Source organism: Lepidochelys kempii, chromosome 22 (assembly GCF_965140265.1).
Source record: "Lepidochelys kempii isolate rLepKem1 chromosome 22, rLepKem1.hap2, whole genome shotgun sequence".
NCBI classification, from domain to species: Eukaryota; Metazoa; Chordata; order Testudines; family Cheloniidae; genus Lepidochelys; species Lepidochelys kempii.
This window is the reverse complement of record NC_133277.1, coordinates 11,329,948-11,349,150: the sequence shown is the minus strand read 5'-3', so window position 1 is coordinate 11,349,150 and position 19,203 is coordinate 11,329,948. Positions and strand designations below refer to the sequence as shown.

General features: G+C 41.7%; 1 protein-coding gene across 1 annotated transcript in view; it reads left to right on the top strand.

The window, feature by feature from the left end:
* Positions 1 to 18,578, top strand: part of UBASH3B (ubiquitin associated and SH3 domain containing B) — a 104,103-nt gene extending 85,525 nt beyond the window's left edge. The window contains exons 8-14 of the mRNA XM_073320687.1: positions 1,311 to 1,431; positions 3,065 to 3,187; positions 5,163 to 5,255; positions 7,058 to 7,202; positions 11,115 to 11,221; positions 15,036 to 15,145; positions 16,434 to 18,578. Coding sequence (XP_073176788.1) covers positions 1,311 to 1,431; positions 3,065 to 3,187; positions 5,163 to 5,255; positions 7,058 to 7,202; positions 11,115 to 11,221; positions 15,036 to 15,145; positions 16,434 to 16,571 — 837 coding nt within the window. The 3' untranslated portion in view covers positions 16,572 to 18,578. The remainder of the gene's footprint in view (positions 1 to 1,310; positions 1,432 to 3,064; positions 3,188 to 5,162; positions 5,256 to 7,057; positions 7,203 to 11,114; positions 11,222 to 15,035; positions 15,146 to 16,433) is intronic.
* Positions 18,579 to 19,203: the final 625 nt, after the last annotated feature.

Sequence of the window (19,203 nt, the reverse complement as noted above, 5' to 3'; positions counted from 1 at the left end):
ACGGGTATGTATGTCTACACTGCATTTAAAAACCTGAGGCTGGCCTGTGCTAGCTGACGCAGGGCTCGGGCTGAGGGGCTGTTTAACTGTGGTGTAGACATTCAGGCTTGGGCTGGAGCCCGGGCTCTAGGACCCTCTGAGATGGGAGGGTCCCAGAGTTCAGGCTGGGGCCCAATCCTGAATGTCTACAGCACAAGTAAACAACCCCCTTACCTGAGCCCGAGACAGCTGGCCCAGGCCAGCTGCCAGGGTCTAACAGCAGTGTAGACATACCCTTAGTGCTCAGCGGAAGGGTCCACACAGACATTTAGTGTGCAGCATGCTGCAGTGCTATAAATATATGCTCCAGCTTGCTGGACGAGCCCTTAGACTCAGATGGCTGTTTGGTGGCGTATCTTGAATGAGCTGCTTCTGGTCCTGCTCCCAGTGGACAGCGTCACAAAGCTGCCACCAGTGTTGACAGAAACGCCAAGAACTGAATGGGATGGGGAGGCGGCGGGGGGGGGGGGGGCAGAAACTGAGCTGTGGAGGTGGTGAGGAAGGAGACACACAGGGTAATGTGGGAGATGGTTGCACTACCTCTGCCTGTCGTGTGGGTGAAATGTGTGTCTCTCTCCAAAGATGCCAATGCAGCAATAAGTTTATTTTAAACTATTCAGAAGCACCCCTCCACCCCACCAGTAGCTAAAGGGTCGCCCTGTCAAGACCACAGGGGCCTAAACGTTAGATTGACCATTTCTGCGATTGGTTTGCGGTATCCGCACACACCATTACACCATCTTCCCATTCCGCCTGTCTGCTCTCTTCTTGCCGGAGTAATGAAACTTAAGAAACCTGAAGCTTTCACTGTGCTAGTGAACCTCGCTCCCTATACTTGGCACTGGAATCTAGTCCCACTTGGGGTACATCAAGTACTGTTAAAGTAAACCCAGGTGAACAGGTTCTGTATGGTTTTAATGGCAAATCTCCAGCAGCTAGTTTCACACCAACAGCTCATTCTTTACAGCTGATTCAACTGGCTGTGCTGGGGAGCTCAGGTTACAATCCTCTGCTGGCTTTAAGGTGACATGACAGATCACAAGCTCCGAAGATAACATCTGTCCCCAGAATACCTATGCAGCAAGGATGCTTCTTTCATGTACACCACATTTATACTGGTATAAATGATTTACTTCAGTGGAGTGACCAGTGCCCCTTGTTCGTACTAGGATTAAGTCAAGAGTCAGGTCCTCACTCTTAAATAAATTGGAACTAAGAAAAAGGCACTTGGATTCTCACCATGGCCAAACTTCCTGTCATTTTGCTTTCAGCCCCTGAGAGTAACCAGCCAGCCAGGGCTTCAAAAACGATGTCTTTTTGTCTGCCGGCATGGGGAGAGAATGGATGTTGTGTTTGGAAAGTACTGGTTGTCCCAGTGTTTTGATGCCAAAGGTGAGTCAGTTGCTGCAGGATCGGTTACTCCCTAGCTTTTGGGATGGAGTAGGGGTAATAACCGCACAAGAAAAGTTTAAATGGATTGTCTCCTGGGCAAACTCCGCTGGAATGTAACTCATCGGGGGAGGCTGATTGAGATACCATTCTGACAGCACTCTGAAGTGGTTAGGAAAGGGACAGTGTGAAATACCAACAGAACTGCTCCTTCTCTGCAATCTTGAATTAGGCCTTTGATTAAGTAGGGTTGTATCATAGTGGGGTTAGGCACTCAGTGGATCTAGCCCATCCACATCCATATTAATCTGTGGCTGCAGCCACTGCAAACTACCAAGCTGGGGTGGGGATGTGGTGGATGGATACTATGCTTGACCACATTGGTCTGCCCTGCAGTTGGGGTGGGAAATCATCTGAATAAAAGATGTCACTGAAACAACAAAACCTCTCCACAATCATTCTTATTTGTAAATTCAAGCCATTCCTACACCAGGGATTTGTCCTGATTCTACCCGTTAGCAATCCAGCCATTGGGGCCCAATGCAAACTCTTTGGGCATGTCTACACTTACCTCTGGAGCGACTGATCTAGCGGGGGTCGATTTATCGTGTCTAGAGAAGACGCGATAAATCGACCGCCGAGCACTCTGCCGTCGACTCCGGTCCTCCACCAGAGCGAGAAGCGTAGGCGGAGTCGATGGGGAAGCATCAGCAGTCGACCTACCACAGTGAAGACACCATGGTAAATAGTTCTAAGTACGTCGACTTCAGCTACGCTATTTTCTTAGCTGAAGTTGAGTAACTTAGACCAACTTAGCTCGCCCTCTCCTCCCCGCCAAGTGTAGACCAGACCTTAGTGCAGACAGGCAAAGCCACTCTTTGCACTGGTAATTCTTAATCCTAATTGAAACCAGAGTAAATGGCACGAGAGCAAATCATGGCTTGGAACGGTTTGCCTTGTCTACACTAGGATTTGCAGCAATGCCATTAGGTGGTGACTGATGGCTAAAATTGGGGTGACTCCCCAATACAGACAAAGCCTTAGTATTTCCGATAATAATAAGGTATCCATAGTAATTCCAGGCATAGTTAGTACTTGAGCTGGTTGGAATTTTTTCAGTGTTTTTTTTTTTCATCAGAACATGTTGATTCGTTGAAACCAACCCTGTTTGCGGGAAAGGGTCAGCTTCACCTTTCGAAAAAATGTGAAAATGTCAAAACCTCCCATTCCCATGGAAACAAAAAAATCATCCCAATTTTTGGTTTCAAATTACTTTTCATGTAGAAAATTAAGCTAAGTATAGTTAAAAATATTAAAATTTTAAAAGGTCCAAAATAAAATCGAACATTTTGAAATGATCAAAATGAAACATTTAAATTGGCCCGAACTGAAATTGTTCTCAGATTGCCATGGAAATCCTGAACATTTTCATGAAATTTCCTCCTGATTCGGAACAGGAAACATTTTGAATTCTGACAAGGCTCCCACAACGTGAAAACCCTTTCCCGCCCAGTTCTGGTTAACGTCTGTCGTGTGCAAGCCATTGTGAATGAAAGGTTGTAATAGGCATGATACTGAGTGCTTTTCTCAGTCATCCACTAATTCCAGCACCTGCTTCTAAACTTTCCCCTAACAGGAAGGTATATGCGTACAAATTTGAATATGCCTCACAGCTTACCTCAAAGAAGTGGTGGTTTCAGGGATTATGAAAAAGATGCACCAATTACCGTGTTTGGCTGCACACAAGCAAGACTTGTTGGTAAGCTCCCGTCGGCTGAGACAATAGTTTGCACAAGAAGCATTTATATCTCCTCCCACACGTGCCAGAAAAGAAAGAGCAAGTGCAATACAGAAAAATTCAATCAGGTGCCAGGAGCTAAAAGAGTTTAGACACGTTGAGAGCCTTCAAAAAGTTTCTTCAATGTAACTAGAAAAGAACTTCCTTTAAAGTCAGCCTGGCCCCACTCAGCTGCCATTGCAGCAGGAAGAACAATGCACAAAATCAAAGCCATTAGACGTGCAGCTGCGTAGCACATAAAAGTGCCCTGTAAATTTGCCACACTGTGGAAGATTGTTGATAATGACGGTCATAAAAGTACTGCAGTTAACATGACAGTTGCTGTATGCAAAGTATGTTCCTGACTTGATTTTGACAAGCTTAATTTTTGATCTGTAGTTTGCAACACAAACATGGTTTTGTCTCCCCAGTGGGGTTTCATATTTACACTGTCAAGTATAGTTCAAGTCAAATCAGGCATCTCCCCCATTCTGTTCTTGGCCTGTTTCATTAGGGGAATACGTAGCCTTCTACCACTCAACTTTTATAGAGAGTAAGTTATTTGCTGAGTTCAGGAACAACCCCTGAAAATGTTCCAGATTTTGGTTTGCACAACTTCAGACTCCTTTAAGGATCTGATTTTCAGAGCACTTTCTGAACATCAGGCCTCTTATGTTGGGCACCCAAGATTACTGCACATTTTGAAAACCGTAGGCCTTTAATAAAACTGGATCCGAATATAATAATAGTATGGCCAGACTGCAGGGGCAGTTCTCAAGGAAGGTCAGTAAAACCTGTGCTTATAATACACACAACAGAAGGGCTAGATTGGAAGCAATGAGAACACTTTGCTGGCACCATTCATTGGGGTCTGGGTGTGTGAAATGTATACATGATCCACACTGCCCTACATAAAAGAGCTTTTTAGCACTGTTACAGCATGCCTGCCATCTACAGGCGAAAGCTCTGTTCTGCACAAATGCTAGCGTGACCTTGAAGAATCCCAGAACTATCATTTCAAACAATCCTCTGACCTGGTTAGTAAAACAGCAGCTCAGAATCCAGCGGCGAAAGATTTTCATGCACAGCATCTCCTACAGCTGCACACTCCACTTTCCCCAAAGGTTCAAAAGCCAGTTAAACATACGTACAATTATAATTAAACATTTAACAAGATTAATAACCCTTGTATTCTCCCTCCCTTTGTCTGCCCCGTCTATTTAAATTGTAAGCTTTTCATAGGGCAGGGACCGTTTCTTACTATGTGAATGTACATGTACAGCATCTTGTACAATGGATTCCCAATTTCATTTGGGTCCCTGAGGCACTACTGTAGTATAAATAATCATAATGTTAGGCCTGATTCTCATCTTACTTGCACTGGTTTTACACCTGGTTAACTAAATTAGACTATGGAGCCATGGTAATTTACACCAGATGAGGCTCAGGACTACTGAGTTAAGTGGAGTTATTCCTGATTTACGTGAGTATAAATGAAATGAGACTCAGGCCTGTTATATTTTTCCCATGCACAAAGAGCAAATCTATGTTTTCAGTGTAAGATGGCAATCTAAAATAGAGAAATCTCCAAGAACAAATAAGAATCAAGTCTCCAGGAGAGAGCACAGTGTTGCTGTGTCTGTCCTAAAACAGGCTACAGCCATTCTGAATGCAAAATGGCTGCCGTCTCTCTGTACACTGACTGAGTTCTTAGAAATCGAAAAGGACAGTGCACAGAAAAAGGTATCACAATTTCACAGCTGTCTATGCCTCAAAGCATAGTATACTACTGAAATAAAATCTGATGGATAAATAGGTCTACAAAAAAATAACCAATCCAACTGGAGAACTTCATTCGCTTCCTGCTATGTTACAACTACATTGAAGCATGCATGCTGCAATTATTGTGATGTCTACTGTAACGTTTGTATCAGTGATGCTAAACTTTTGCTTGCAGGTGAAGCCTTGCTGGAAAGTAACACTGTTATTGAACATGTCTACTGTTCCCCGTCGCTGCGCTGCGTACAGACAGCGCACAATATTCTGAAAGGTAAGAAGCAGACAAGGGGAGAGTCTGGATTTTTCCTGTTTTCTGGGGAAGCCGGCAATGGAAAACCCATTTGTTTAATGAACGGCCTCAAAAATAGCACGTCTCTTCCCCGCGCTATACAGGTTAAGTTACAAGGGACACTGATCCTCATGCTTTGGGCATGAAGCCACTGCCAGCTGAGGCAGGAAATGGATTTTCTTTCCTTCTCCTGCATTGCATAGCACTGTACAATAGTCAGGCACAACATGAGGCTTCTACTGCATCAGGATACCAGCTAGATGGATAAAGGGCCTGTTTCATATGGCAGTTCCTGTGTCCAAGCGCCGATTAACATTACATTCATTCTCAGTCTAACAGATTCCAATGCTCTAGATCAGTGGTTCTCAACCAGACGTATACGTACCCCTGGGGGTACACAGAGACCTTCCCCGGGATACATCAGCTCATCTAGATATTTGCCTAGTTTTACAACAGGCAACATAAAAAGCTCTAGCAAAGTCAGTACTGGGTTTTACAGTTCCATATACTGAACTGAAATTTAAGTTTAATTTAACTGAACTGAAATTTAAGTACAATATTTATATTCAAATTGATTTATTTTATAATTATATGGTAAAAATGAGAAAGTAAGCAAATTTTCAATAAGAATGTGCTGTGACACTTTTGTATTTTTAGGTCTGATTTTGTGAGCAAGTAGTTTTTAAGTGAGGTGAAATTCAGGCATACTCGAGACAAATCAGACACCTGAAAAGGTTACAGTAGTCGGGAAAGGTTGAGAGCCAGTGCCCTAGATCATGTGTGAGCTATTGAGTACATGGCAGCATATAGAGTATTACAGGGCATATTCCTGGGGGACAGGGGTCGAGGGGAATATTCATGGGTGTATGCTTTTCAACAAAGCAAAGCCCTCAGCAAATAGTTGCCTTCCCTTGATTACACTCTTAGTAGGCATAGATTGTGCATGAGTGCTGTGGGCAAGCCTGAGATTGGGGGCATATTGCTTAGTTTGTGAACTCTTCAGGGCAGGGTCTGTCTCTTTGTTATGTGTTTGAACAAGTGCCTACCACGCTGGTCTCTCGGTGCTACGATAATATTAACACTGCCTTTGTAGTAGATATGCGAGCCTGTAGAGAGGTGGGGCAGGCTATTACCCATTTCCAGGTGCCAAAACACATGATTTTTAAATCTTTTGTGTGAGGCGCTGTATGTATAAGTTTAGTGTTCAGTATGTCCTTTTTAACTTCACCTTCCCAATGCAAACACTCTGTGATGTAAGGAAAGTGTGAGCTCCCCCTGCTGGTTCTGCAGCTGTTAGCCAATACTAATTTCTTTTACCAGTCAACATGCTGATGCAGACATCAGACATCAGACTGGACTGGGAAGCAAAGGCTAACATGTTAGCTCCCTTGGGCAAGGGTAGCGTAAAGTGTGCATGGAGCTGCCATCGTCTTCTCTTCAGAATCATCAGCATGCTTATCGGCTCTTGATCTGGAACATACAGTCCAAAGAGGGCTCCATACAAAATACAGAGTTATGTCTAGATTAGGGGCACTTCTTTAGTTCTGTGCATCTACGTGACACATACACATACCTGCCATTCATATATCTGGTTAACTGGCTACATGCACAAGCAAATACTGGAGTTGTGCACATCTGGCCCTGTCTCCCAACCAGTAGAAGAACTTGTTGATTTCTAATCAAAATACCACACGCACAAAAAAACCCAATCCTAAATCCTCTTGTTCCCAGTCCCACCTGCTGCTTCCAGGGATTTCCACCCCCCTGCTTTTTTTTTCTTTCAGGTTTGCAACAGGAAAATAACCTAAAGATTCGAGTTGAGCCGGGCTTATTTGAGTGGACAAAATGGGTCTCTGGTACCACATTACCTGCCTGGATACCTGCAGTGGATTTAGCTGCAGCCAGTCTGTGTGTTGATACAACCTACAGGTAGCAGAACTTGGCATGTCACTCCAACAGAGTTTCCTTAGCAATGAATAATCTTGAATTTAATGCATAGGAGAGAAGGAGCGAAACACCAGGGACCCAAACCTAAGCTCTGGCTGAGCTGTTGGCCACCTTTGTACTCCTTTGTATTGTCCCTGGGGCTGCTGGGAGCTTATTGAGTTCCCAGCCTAAATTAGAGCAGGCCCAGATCTGCTCTAATTTGCACTAGCTAGTAATGGTGCCCTAGAAGCCAGGGCTCACCAGAGAATTGCTGCTCTCTAGCTATGTCCTTGATAAACTGTGCCCCCTGAGCTAGGGTTCCCCCATTCCTGTGGAATCCTATATGCCCCCTTAGTGCAGCTGAGCCATGCAAAGTGGGGCATTTCATGGGCCAGGATTTATTTATTTTTTAACCACATTTCAAAACTTTGGGATTTGGGCTCTGGATCTGAACTCTACAGTCCAGCTTATCTCTGCTTCAAAAGGTAATTAAAGAGCTAGTTGAGCTGAGTCAGTTCTCTGTGGTGGACATTTATAGCCTGGGCTAACTCATGACTTCAGTCACACCCAGCTACCCCACTGATGCAAATCTTGGATATGGATTTGGGTATCGGATTGCATTGCCCTTAATTATACACTTGGCAACTTGCTGAGGCACATGTTAGCATCCAGCTATAATTTCAAGGCATCCTTGGGACAGACACTTGTCCTCTTTCCACTCCTAGTGCCATCATCATCTTCCCAACTCAGGTAGCCCAGCCCTATCCAGCCAGCAGCCAGCTAGCACCAATCACTCACTCTTTCGTCCTAGCCATCTCTCCACAGGATTCTGGTCCCAAGACTCCTGCCTTTGTCCACCTCTATGATGCCTCCATTTTAGGGCCAGGCCCTCAGCTGGTGTAAATCAGCATAGCTCCAGGAGCTATACCAACTGACACTAGCGGAGGGTCTGGCCCTTAATGTTCAATTTTCCTCTGGTGTTTGTCCTTCCTTCCTGGGCTACTATTTCATTATGGCTGGGAAGGCAGCCAAAGTCCACAAGAATAGTAAGTTAATGGTTAATCAACATGAGAAGCTCCTGCAGTGACCCACATTTGACATTTCCAGGTACGAAGTGCCCATATAAGTCTTCAGTTTCCCTTCCAAAAGGCTCACATTCCCTAAAGTGAGCATTAAATGTCACTGGAACAAATGCAGAACACACATGTTTTTTTAAACTTTCAATATTATTGCAAATGAAACTCCTAACAGAGAAGGCTCTTTTCCCTCATGACCCTCTCCTGTAAGTAACAGGAGATGAGTCTTTAAAGCCAATTCCAGTTTCCTTTTTTTATCTGTACGTATACAAAATACAGCTGAGAGGTTAATACTGCTTAATAGTAAGCACTGATCGTTGTGCCTTCCATCAGAGAATCTCAGACATTAACTGCAGAATCCTCACAAATGCTCCTCTGAGTGAAGTATTCTTCATGAGAGGTGGAATGAGGGTTTTGTCTCCCCACCCAGTGAAAAATTTCAACCGTTTTTTTTTAAATTGTTTTCATCAGAATTTGAGATTTTCATCTAAAAGCCTGAAAATAAACATTGTTTCTACTTTTCAGCAACCAAAAGCTGAACATTTTCAGTTTAAAATGTTTCGGTTGCCAGACTGAAAATATTTTAGTATTGGGGTTTTCAGCAAAAACTCAGAAATTACTGATGAAACCAGAAATGTTTTCATTAAAATTTTCATTTAATTGAAAAACCATTTTCCCCTCAAATTAACATTTTGATGGAAAGTTTCTGATCATTTTTCATCCGAGGAAACTGACAAAATTGGCACAATATGCATTTTTCTTCAGTCTTCTGGAACTTCCCCCGTGCTCCAAGACTTGTTGAAAAATCAACAGTTGATGGCCCTGTGAGCTCCTCAGCCAGCTCTTTTAAAACTCTATAAAACCCCTTTGATGTCAGCAGCTTCTGCTGTCGAATACCATTGCATTTAGCCTCAAGTTCTCAGCAATCGCTAACCACAGCTCCACCTTGCACCAAGGGAGTTGCTGCTTGAAATGTAAGGATGCTGACACATGCACAGTGCCTGCCTGTGTTATAAACAGCTGCAAGGCATACAGAGAGGCTAAATAAAACAGCTTGGTAGGAACAGTCCCACATATCGTGCAAGGAATTAAGGAATAGACAAGATGACCTGCTGGGTTTTCCCCGCTTCCAAATCTATGATTCTTTTATGCTAAACAGCTTCTGAAAAATCCCATACGGCAATAGATTCCAGGGAAAGGGCATGTGGTCCTGGTCAGCAGTCAGTCACATTGGTGAAATCTCAGGATTATTGTGAATTCTCATCAACAGTAAACCATCTGTTTTGGAGAGAAGGGAAGGATCTTCAATGCAAACTAAAAGGTCTCAGATAAAATCATTCCCTCCTTATAAATAATGTAACACAGGAAATTCCAACACATGAGGGTTTGGTGACAACTTATTTTGCAGCTGCTTTTTGTGGCTTGTGATATCATCAGAAACCCTGAATCCTTCTATTACACCCTCACTACTCTATTTTAAGATGACCGAGTAGAAATAAGCAACCAAAGCGAAAAAAAAAAACACCCTTTCAATCCTTTCATGCCTAATTATACCATATAGCTGCTTATATTTTGTCCTCCCTGCCTACAAATTACCTTTTCGGGTCTGTGGAAATATATAGTCCTGGTGCATATTGCACCTAAATAGAGATACTTACACTGCACTTATTCCAGAAAGGGTATCATCACATTGCTAGCACTAAGCAAAGCAGCTGGACCACAGGAAAATAGCCAGTTCAGGAAACACAAAGCTTCTGGGAAGACTATAAAGTATGTTCTCCTAGCCAAAAAGGAAACCTGTTCTTGTGTGGTCTGATGGTTAAACTAGCGGTCTGGGTGAACGCCTGGAGCCCTAGTCTCCTGCCGTCGGAGATGAGTAATTCCCTCTGACACTGATGGGAGTTTCATCATATCCTGGGATGGAATGAGGAGACAGAGCTTTTCCTTGTGTCCCACGGAGAGGAATAGGGCCTTCTGTTCCCCCACCCCAAGCTCCTCCAATGGCTTGCCTCCAATACCACTCCCATTGAATTCATTGGCCAAACTCACACTGGGCAAGTGACTTAACCACTCTGGCCTTGTTGCACTGAGCTGGTCTTAAACATTTCCCACAAGTGCAGTACCATACTTTTCTCAGGCAGCAGCAGCCCCTGGTGTTTTTACCACCACTTCATCTGGTCCTGCTCTGAGCAGGTCTAAACAACACCGTGATTAATAACACCAGCGCCTCATCTATAATAGAGTTCCCTCCATTGCTACCACTGGCAGAGCCGTACTGGTGGGAAATTTGAAGAAATAACTCAGTAAAGACACAGTCTCTGTTTCATTTTACCCACCTCTAAAACAGGGGCAATATCACTCACAAACTTCACGTGGGTGCTGGGGAATTTAATTAATTGCTTTGAGATTCTCTGATCAAAGGACCTATTGAAGTGCAAAGTGTTGTTATTATTACTATTACACATGACTGCAAGTGTAACATGCTTGTATAAGTATGCTGCTTTCCATCTCTAGTGACTGGTGTACATAGAGGGAAACAGTTTACTACTGCTGCCAGCTAATGGAATTACTCCTTTAGCTCAAGAGATGGAGGTCTGTACTTGGGTGCTTAAAGGCCAGGGTTCAAAACCCACTGATAACCTATGGAAATGCTCCTTACACAAATGACGAGGTCTAGGGGTTTGAGTTATTTAGAAGAATTAGAGAAACAACAGGGATTTCTTGTTTAACACATGGGAATTCGCACGCATGTTTTCAGTCAGTGTGTACAGGGTCTAAGTAACTTGCATTTAAAATCTCTCCGCCTCAAAACTTACTGTGTTTGTTTTTCTGCCCATAGACCTCATATACCAGTCAGCAAGTTAGTGGTTTCAGAGTCTTACGACACATACATAAGTAGAAGCTATCAAGTAACGAAAGAAATCATAAGTGAATGCAAAGGCAAAGGTAAGCGGTTCTGCACCTTGGTACAAAGGGATCTAATGCCTCAATAGTGATCAAAAACCACAGATAGGCACTCTGGAACCGAACGACACTGGCTAGTCACTGTCTCTGTCAAAACCCCATGTCTGCATCCTCTCAGCCCACAGACATTGGGGATTCAAGACCTGGGTGAAACTGTGTAGTTCAGGCCCACTTCTAGGTAAAATATTCTATTGTCTGTTATTACCAGGTTTGTCCATACCCAGAACCAGTGGTCACTTGAGACCCTATTGTTTTAGGGGCCCTACAACCTATGCAAGCTGTGCAGGTTTCCCCTATCTTCTCTGGCCATGAAACAACTCCACTCCAGGCCATTTCCTCCCTCCCATCTCCACCACCACGGCCAGAAGGAGAGTCTTTGCATGTCCTAGTATGGATGTCTTAGGCTGGTCATCACTACTGCAGTGGCTTGTTTTGCATCTGAACAAAACCAGAATTTTTTTTCAAATAAAATGTTGAAATCAATTATGGTGCATAGAAACTGAACATTAATAGCATTGGGATGGGATATTTCTAGAACCCCAGCTGATTTATTTGTTTTTTTGTTTGTTTGTTTTTTTGACTGATCCTTTCCCAAGGTTTTTCAGAAATAATTTGCCCCAAAAAGCAGGTAGAAGAACCCAGAGTGAAAACATTGGCCTCTAAAGAGACTGACAATTTATGCATGCCCAACTTGAGTCTCCTTAAAGGGACCTGATTTTCAGAGGATATGTATTGAAGGCTTTCTGAAAATCAAGATCCTTTAAGATACCTCAAGTTGGACACTCACAAACTGAGACACTCAGAATCACTAGTCATGTTTGAAAATCTTGGCCTTAACCTCTCTGCCTGTTTCTCCATCTGTTAAATAAGAACAGCCATACTGGATCAGACCAAAGGTCCATCTAGCCCACTATCCTGTCTTCTGACAGTGGCCAATGCCATGTGCTTCAGAGGGAATGAATAGAACAGGTAATCATCAAGTGATCCATCTCCTGTTGCCCATTCCCAGATTCTGGCAAACAGAGGCTAGGGACACCTGCCCATCCCGGCTAATAGCAATTGATGGACCTATCCTCCATGAACGTATCAAGTTCTTTTTTGAACCCTATTATAGTCTTGGCCTTCACAACATCCTCTGGCAAGGAGTTCCACAGGTTGACTGTGCGCTGTGTGAAAAAATACTTCCGTTGTTTATTTTAAACCTGCTGCCTATTAATTTCATTTGGTGACCCCTAGTTCTTGCGTTATGAGGGTAATACACGTCTCACATGGATATCTGAGGCATAATGAGCTAATGTTTATAAAGTACTTTTAGAAGATGGAAAGAATTGGGTATGATTCTTGGATTACTATAGCATTGTTTTCTTTCAACATGTTTGATTCAGTGAAGTTATTCTATCAAATAGAGCTGGTTGAGCATTTTTGAAAATCTGGAATTTTGTGAGGAAAAAACCCAGCATGAAAATGTTTCTACCAGCTCTGCTACTGAATAGAATTCCTGTTAAGATAGGTGAACCCAAAACAATTTCTGCTCTTTCCAACATTTTTCAGTCGTTCTCATGAATTTCCTTGAGAATTTTACAACTAGTCGTATGTTGAGTTAAAAAAAATCATTCTAAAATAAAATACACTCTGGCTAACACTTAAGAACTGAAAAACCAATGGTCAGCATTGACATGGCCAAATTTGAATTTAGGGGGGGAAAAAACAATAAAACCCCACTTTTAACGCTAAAGGTCTGATCCTAGAAGTGCTTTCAGTCAAATGCAGTACTGTTAAAATAATGGTATTACTCAGTGTAGCAAGCACTATGCTCAGTATAAGGATTTGCAGATTTGAGCCCCAGATTATATTCAGATTTGTAGATTTTAAAGCCGGAAGGGATCATGATTGTGATCATCTCGACTGACCTCCTGCATAACACAAACCAGAGAATTTCACTCACCGATTCCTGCATCAAGTCTAATAACTTGTGATTAAACTGGTACATATCTTTTAGAAAGCCAGCCAATTGTAGCTGAGGGTTTGTCTACACTTAAAATGCTCCATCAGCACAGCTGTGCCACTCTAGCTCTTCAGTGTACACACTACCTATTCCAATGGGAGGGATTCTCCATCAGCATAGGTTATCCATCTCCCCAAGATGCAGTAGCTAGGTCAACGGAAGAATTCTTCCATTCACCTAGCGCTGGCTACATGGAGGCTTAGATTGGTTTAACTATACCGCTCAGGGGGGTGGATTTTTCACAAGACTTAGGGCATGTCTACACTTGCCATTTAAAGCAGGAAAAGTCCCTTTTTTGCGCAAAAACCATGAGAGCGTCTACACTTGCCAAATGACTTTTTGCCTTGAAACTCAGAAGTTTCGTCGCAAAAAGAAAACCACCTCCACGAGAGGCGTACAGCTCTTACCGGTGATGCTTTTGCGGTGATGTGCAAGTGAAGACACGTTGTTCCTGTTTACACAGCTTTTAGCCTCCGGAGGCTATCCCACAATGCCCAGGTGACCACTCTAGCCAGCAGCTCTGCTGCTCTGATGCCAGGTAAACAGACATCCACTCCTCCCCCTGTAAAGCCCCGGGAACTCTGAAACTCCCCTTCCTATTTTCTTGGCAATTGCTCACTTATCTGGTCAGGTGACCATGCCTGCTCCAAAACGATCCCCCGCTTGGAGCAATGCTGAGCTACTGGAGCTGATCAGTGTTTGGGGAGAGGAGGCTGTGCAGGGACCCAGGATGCCCCATGATCACCCCCTTCCCCACCTTCCCGCAAGACCCATCATCAAACTGGAGAGAGCTGCACTGTGGGATAGCTAACCTAGAGCGCTGCTCTCATCCGGGATGGAAGTGCTGCTAATGTAAACCCTCTCTGACACCTGAGGAATTAAGTGAGTACACAAACCAGCGCTTTACTTTCACCAGTTCCCTACCACCAGTGAAATTTACAGTGCAAAAACTCTGCAAGTGTAGACATACCCTAAGTTATGCCGACCTAGTGTAGACCAGGCCTTAAAGGCTTCAAGTCACAGAGAATCAATCATATCCATTAGTAAACTGTTCCAATGGTTAATTATCCTCACTTACAAAAAACCCTGTGCCTTATTTCCAGTTTGAATTAGGAATATAGGCCATTATATTCAAACTTGGGTGCCTAAGATTAGCTCCCAAAACCATCCCTATCCATGTGAATGAAAGTGGCTTGATTTTCAGAAATGCTCACACTGAAATCAATGAGGGTGTTAGCACCGCTGTTAATCAGGGCAATTTTATTTAGGTGATTAAATAAACTTTAAGCAACCTGGATTTGAAAATGTTGTCCAGAAGTAGGGCTGACTGAAAAGTATAGGTATTTTCCATGAGAACTTTCAAATGAAATGAAACATTTTATTTTAATTGAAGAAAAAAGAAAAAAAACTTTTGCTGAGATTTTTTTTTTCCACAAAACAAATCAAAACAAATATTTTGTATCATTTGAAAAATCAAAAATTTCAAAGCAGGCAAAATCTTTTCACCAAAATTCTTGTATTCTTCACAAAGCTATTGGTTGCCTAAAAAACAACAAGTGGGGACAAAGAATTTTCAATCAGTTCTAGCCATAAGCACTTTGAAGATTAAAAAGTGCTAGAAGTATTATTCATAAACAATAGTTTCCCACATATATCAACTGTGTTGTTCTGTATACAATTAAACCCATTCTTTAAGAACCTCAAACTGATAGGTTTTGCCTTGGACAGTTGTCACATCGAGCTTTTTTTCCCTGAATCCCAAACAATCAGTGTTCATTCATTTTGTTGCAGGAAATAACATTTTGATAGTGGCTCACGCGTCATCTCTCGAGGCCTGTACTTGTCAACTCCAGGGCCTCTCACCTCAGAATTCCAAGGACTTTGTACAGATGGTCAGAAAGGTAATTACCAATGGGTAAAGCTCTTCAGATAAAAAAAATTAAATCTCCTTACAAGCCAGAGGAGACTTTGTTCCTAGTGTCTGATAATTCAGTCCATTGTTTGAGCTATGCAGGCTTCAGAAATCATGTGAGTAGAGAAGATTGGTTTAAGAGGCTTATCTTACCAGTCCGTTTCACAACAGATAAAAGGGGAGTGAGCATACAAAGGGGCTGCATGTCTCAACTGCACTTTTATGCTTTTGGGGTGATGGCACCTTATGGTCCCCCTTCTTATGCACCTTGTTATAGTTAGGAAAGTGATTTGAAAAATGTCATTGTGGGCATCCAGAGTTATTCCTTTTCCTTGGCTTCATGTTAGGAGATAGTGTTGTCTGTGTGCCAAGCCTGCAAACACAACCAGGCAGCTGGAAATCCATCTGCGCTCTTTCTTTTTCTCATATCACAACGTTTTATTACACAAGCTGACCCATGTTGATAAGTGAGCCAGAATCGAATCCAGGTCACTCTCCCATAGCTGTACTGACCCTTTATACTGTTAAGCCAGCCCACAAGACCTGGACATAAACACACACATAGCTAGGTGCTGTACGTTATTTAGTGGAGACTGTAAAGTTGGAGTCTGGCCCTCAAATATTTTATATTCACAGTGAAGTGCTTTAAAAAGCACGTCTGAATTAGAGATATACAAATAACTGATTTTTCAACCTGGTGGTTCAGATCAACTTGAAATTAAAAATTTTCAGTTTTTCTTGCCAAAATGAAAAACCAAAAATTTTTATTTTTATTTCTTTTCGCATCGAACAAAGTATTTAGTTCAGCCTGAAACAAAATATCTTTTTGTATTTGTTTTGAGAATTTTTTTTACCCTTTTTTGTTTTTTTAAAAAATGCATTTACCTAACTTTCAAAATGAAACATTCTTTCGAAACAAAATGGCAACATGTTGATGAATTTTTCAAAAAACTTTTCCTCCTCTTTTGGAGGGGTGGACCAAAACTATTTGTTGCATTTTACCCAATCCATGCATTTTTAGGTCAATCCAACACTGCATTTTACAGAAAATAAACTATTAAGTCTGAAAAAATTCACCCAGCTCGAGTCTGAGTGTTACTCCTGAATCCTGCTGTGTCTCAGATTAAAAGTATCTTCTGAATTTGAGGTGGAATGTTCAAAAGGGCCCAAATAGTTAGGAACACAAGTCCTATTGACTTGGCTCTTTTGAAAACTTCACCCTTGCTCCAGATCTATTCCTTCTCATTGCTTTTCTGTATTTTAATATTTCCTGACAGATTCCATACTTGGGGTTCTGTTCCTGTGAAGAATTGGGAGAGACAGGCATTTGGCAACTAACAGACCCCCCCATCCTCCCTCTCACACACGGACCAACTGGAGGCTTTAACTGGCGAGAGACCTTACTACAAGAATAGGCAAAGCTAAACTTACAAACAAACAAAAAATGGCCTTTCTAAGCATTGGAGAATGTCTCTTATTTCTTGTGTTTAATGACAGTGGAAAAAATATTCATAACATTTTAGGTGACTCGTTCACAAAAACATTCTAGCATATCACCTATAGAGTCGCATTTGTGCAAAAAGTTCTCATATGTAAAACTAGGCGAATATAAGAAAGGGCTTAATTGATGGAAGAATATAACTATATGTCCAGGCTTCTGCACTGCAGGAAATGTCTCTGTTATCTAAGGCTACATAGCCTGGATATATTTTTCATCTTGAACTGAACTCAGACAACACCACCTTCTGCACCATGTTAGTGACAACTAGGACTGTGAAAATTGTGAATTTTGAGTCTTTTTCATTTGCAAAATTTTGCAGAACAAACATTTGCAATTTTGTTCTGGGCTATGTTGGCACCTTCCCCATTACTCCCAAATTTTGCTAAATAGCAGTTTCGTGTTCCCCCAAAATAGCTACATTCAGTGTGTTCCATAAGATAACCTGTCTCATCTCCAGGAGGAAGGGAGTTCTCTATTCCAATTATAGACCAGCATCAAACTATTCCTTTTCATTACCGTATTAAATGCCTACATATTACACAGGTGGGTAGGTTGCAGATGCTTAAAATAGACAGAAGCACATGACGCTGATCTGCATCAGAACACAATTTTGAACGTCAAAGCTGTCAGAGGTAAAGTTCTCACATGAAAAATAGGATCATTTTTCAGTGAAGAACTGGAGCAATTTTGCTAAATGGAAATGAAAAGAGTACTCCAAATGTGAAGGTTTTCTGATTTTCTTGGTTGAAATTCACCACTATGCAGAAGACCAGGATAAAATCCTATGCATCACTCAAATCCTGTTTAAGACCTCACAACAGGGTTTTATATGAGGCATGGGCCTTCTCCTGATTTCTCTATACAGAGGTGAATTTCACCCCTTTGTGAATATTTCTCACAGCCCTAGTGATGTTCTACAGTAATCAGCCTTCATCAAGGATAATGATGAAGTCAAAAGGATATGCTAATAATTCAGATTTAAGGTGGGGGGGTTGTTGTTTTTGTGGGGGATTTTGTTTCTTTTTGTTTTTCACCTTTGTTTTCTTTACATTTTAAGTGCCGTTTGTAACACATAGAAAGCAGAGCTGAGAAAGGATACACTGTGATGAAAAAAGCAACACACTGAACCCAAGAAGCTGTTACTTATGAGGTGATTTGTTTCATATTGAGCTAAAATCTCAATCCCATTAAAGTCATGAGGAACTGCCATAGTAGATCCGACCCAATGGTCCTTTTAGTCCAGCATCCTCTCTTTGACAGTGGCCAGTGTCAGCTGCTTGAGGAAAAGATGCAAGAAAGCCTGCAATGGGCAGTTATAGGATAACCTGCCTCCAGGAAACTTCCTTCCTGACCCACAATAGTATGAGGTTGACTTATGCCCTGAAGCATGAGGGTTCCAAAGCTATTTTGTTAAAATATTTACTATTTTAGGCCCCAGTTCAGGAAAACACTAAAGCACATACTTATATTGAAGTAAATGGGAGTTAAGCACTGTCCTGAATAGAGTTGTTTTCCTGGCCATAATTCAGAATATTCTTGTTATCCATATAAATGTCCAGGGTTTTGTTTTGTTTTGTTTTGTTTTGGGGGGAGGGAGTAATAATCCTGTTAAATGCTAGGCCTGTCAATAGCAGAATTCCCATTGACTTCAGTGGGTTTGGGATTTGGCGACTCATTCAGTATATCACAGTGACCTAAAATAAGAGAGCCTAATCTTTCATATGTGATGCAGGTAAAAGGCCCACCAGCTTCAATGGGAATTTTGCCCATGTGGCAACAGCAAGAGAAAATCTTAAGGGTTTTAAGCTCAGCTTGGTCTAGAACAATTTTAACTAGTATATGATGTGGACCTTGCCAAGGAATATACAGCAGATTCTGTACAGAATTTAAGTCAATAAACAACTCAACTTGTGCAATATGACCATAACTATAGTCTATTATTTGTACATTTACAGTATATGTAATACATAGTAGAACATCAATAAATGCATTATTATACCAGGGATGTATACTGAAAAGTCAGGGAGATAACTTATATGATGACAGAAAGAAACTGCCTCAGTATCTGTGCAGTTATATTGCTGTCACTTTTTTTATTTTAATTATAATTTAAACTATTTTTATCTGTGTACAGACATTCTGAAGAGTGTTTATTGCTTGTTTTCCTCCATGCTTACTTACCACAAACTCGCAAAGTAGTTTATTTAATTAAATGAATAAACAGACAATCAAACCAAAAATAATTTGGGTTTCACTGTATATTTAAATTCCATTGATAACTTACTGTTTTGTGCTGCAGGCTTGCAAGAGGTTGGGTAACATATGCAATATGGTGAAAAGCTATCCAGATTTGACCATTGTTAAGCAGCGTTTCAGGAATTTGTTTTGACAGTAGCACGTAATAGGTATGGAACAAAACCTGTATGCATAGACTGTTGAATATTGTAGTAATTGATCTTTGCATAGAGTTAGTATTTAAAAAAAAATGTTCTGTTTGAGAAGGGAAAAATGGTTAAAACATTCTCTTCTTATAAAAGTATATTTTT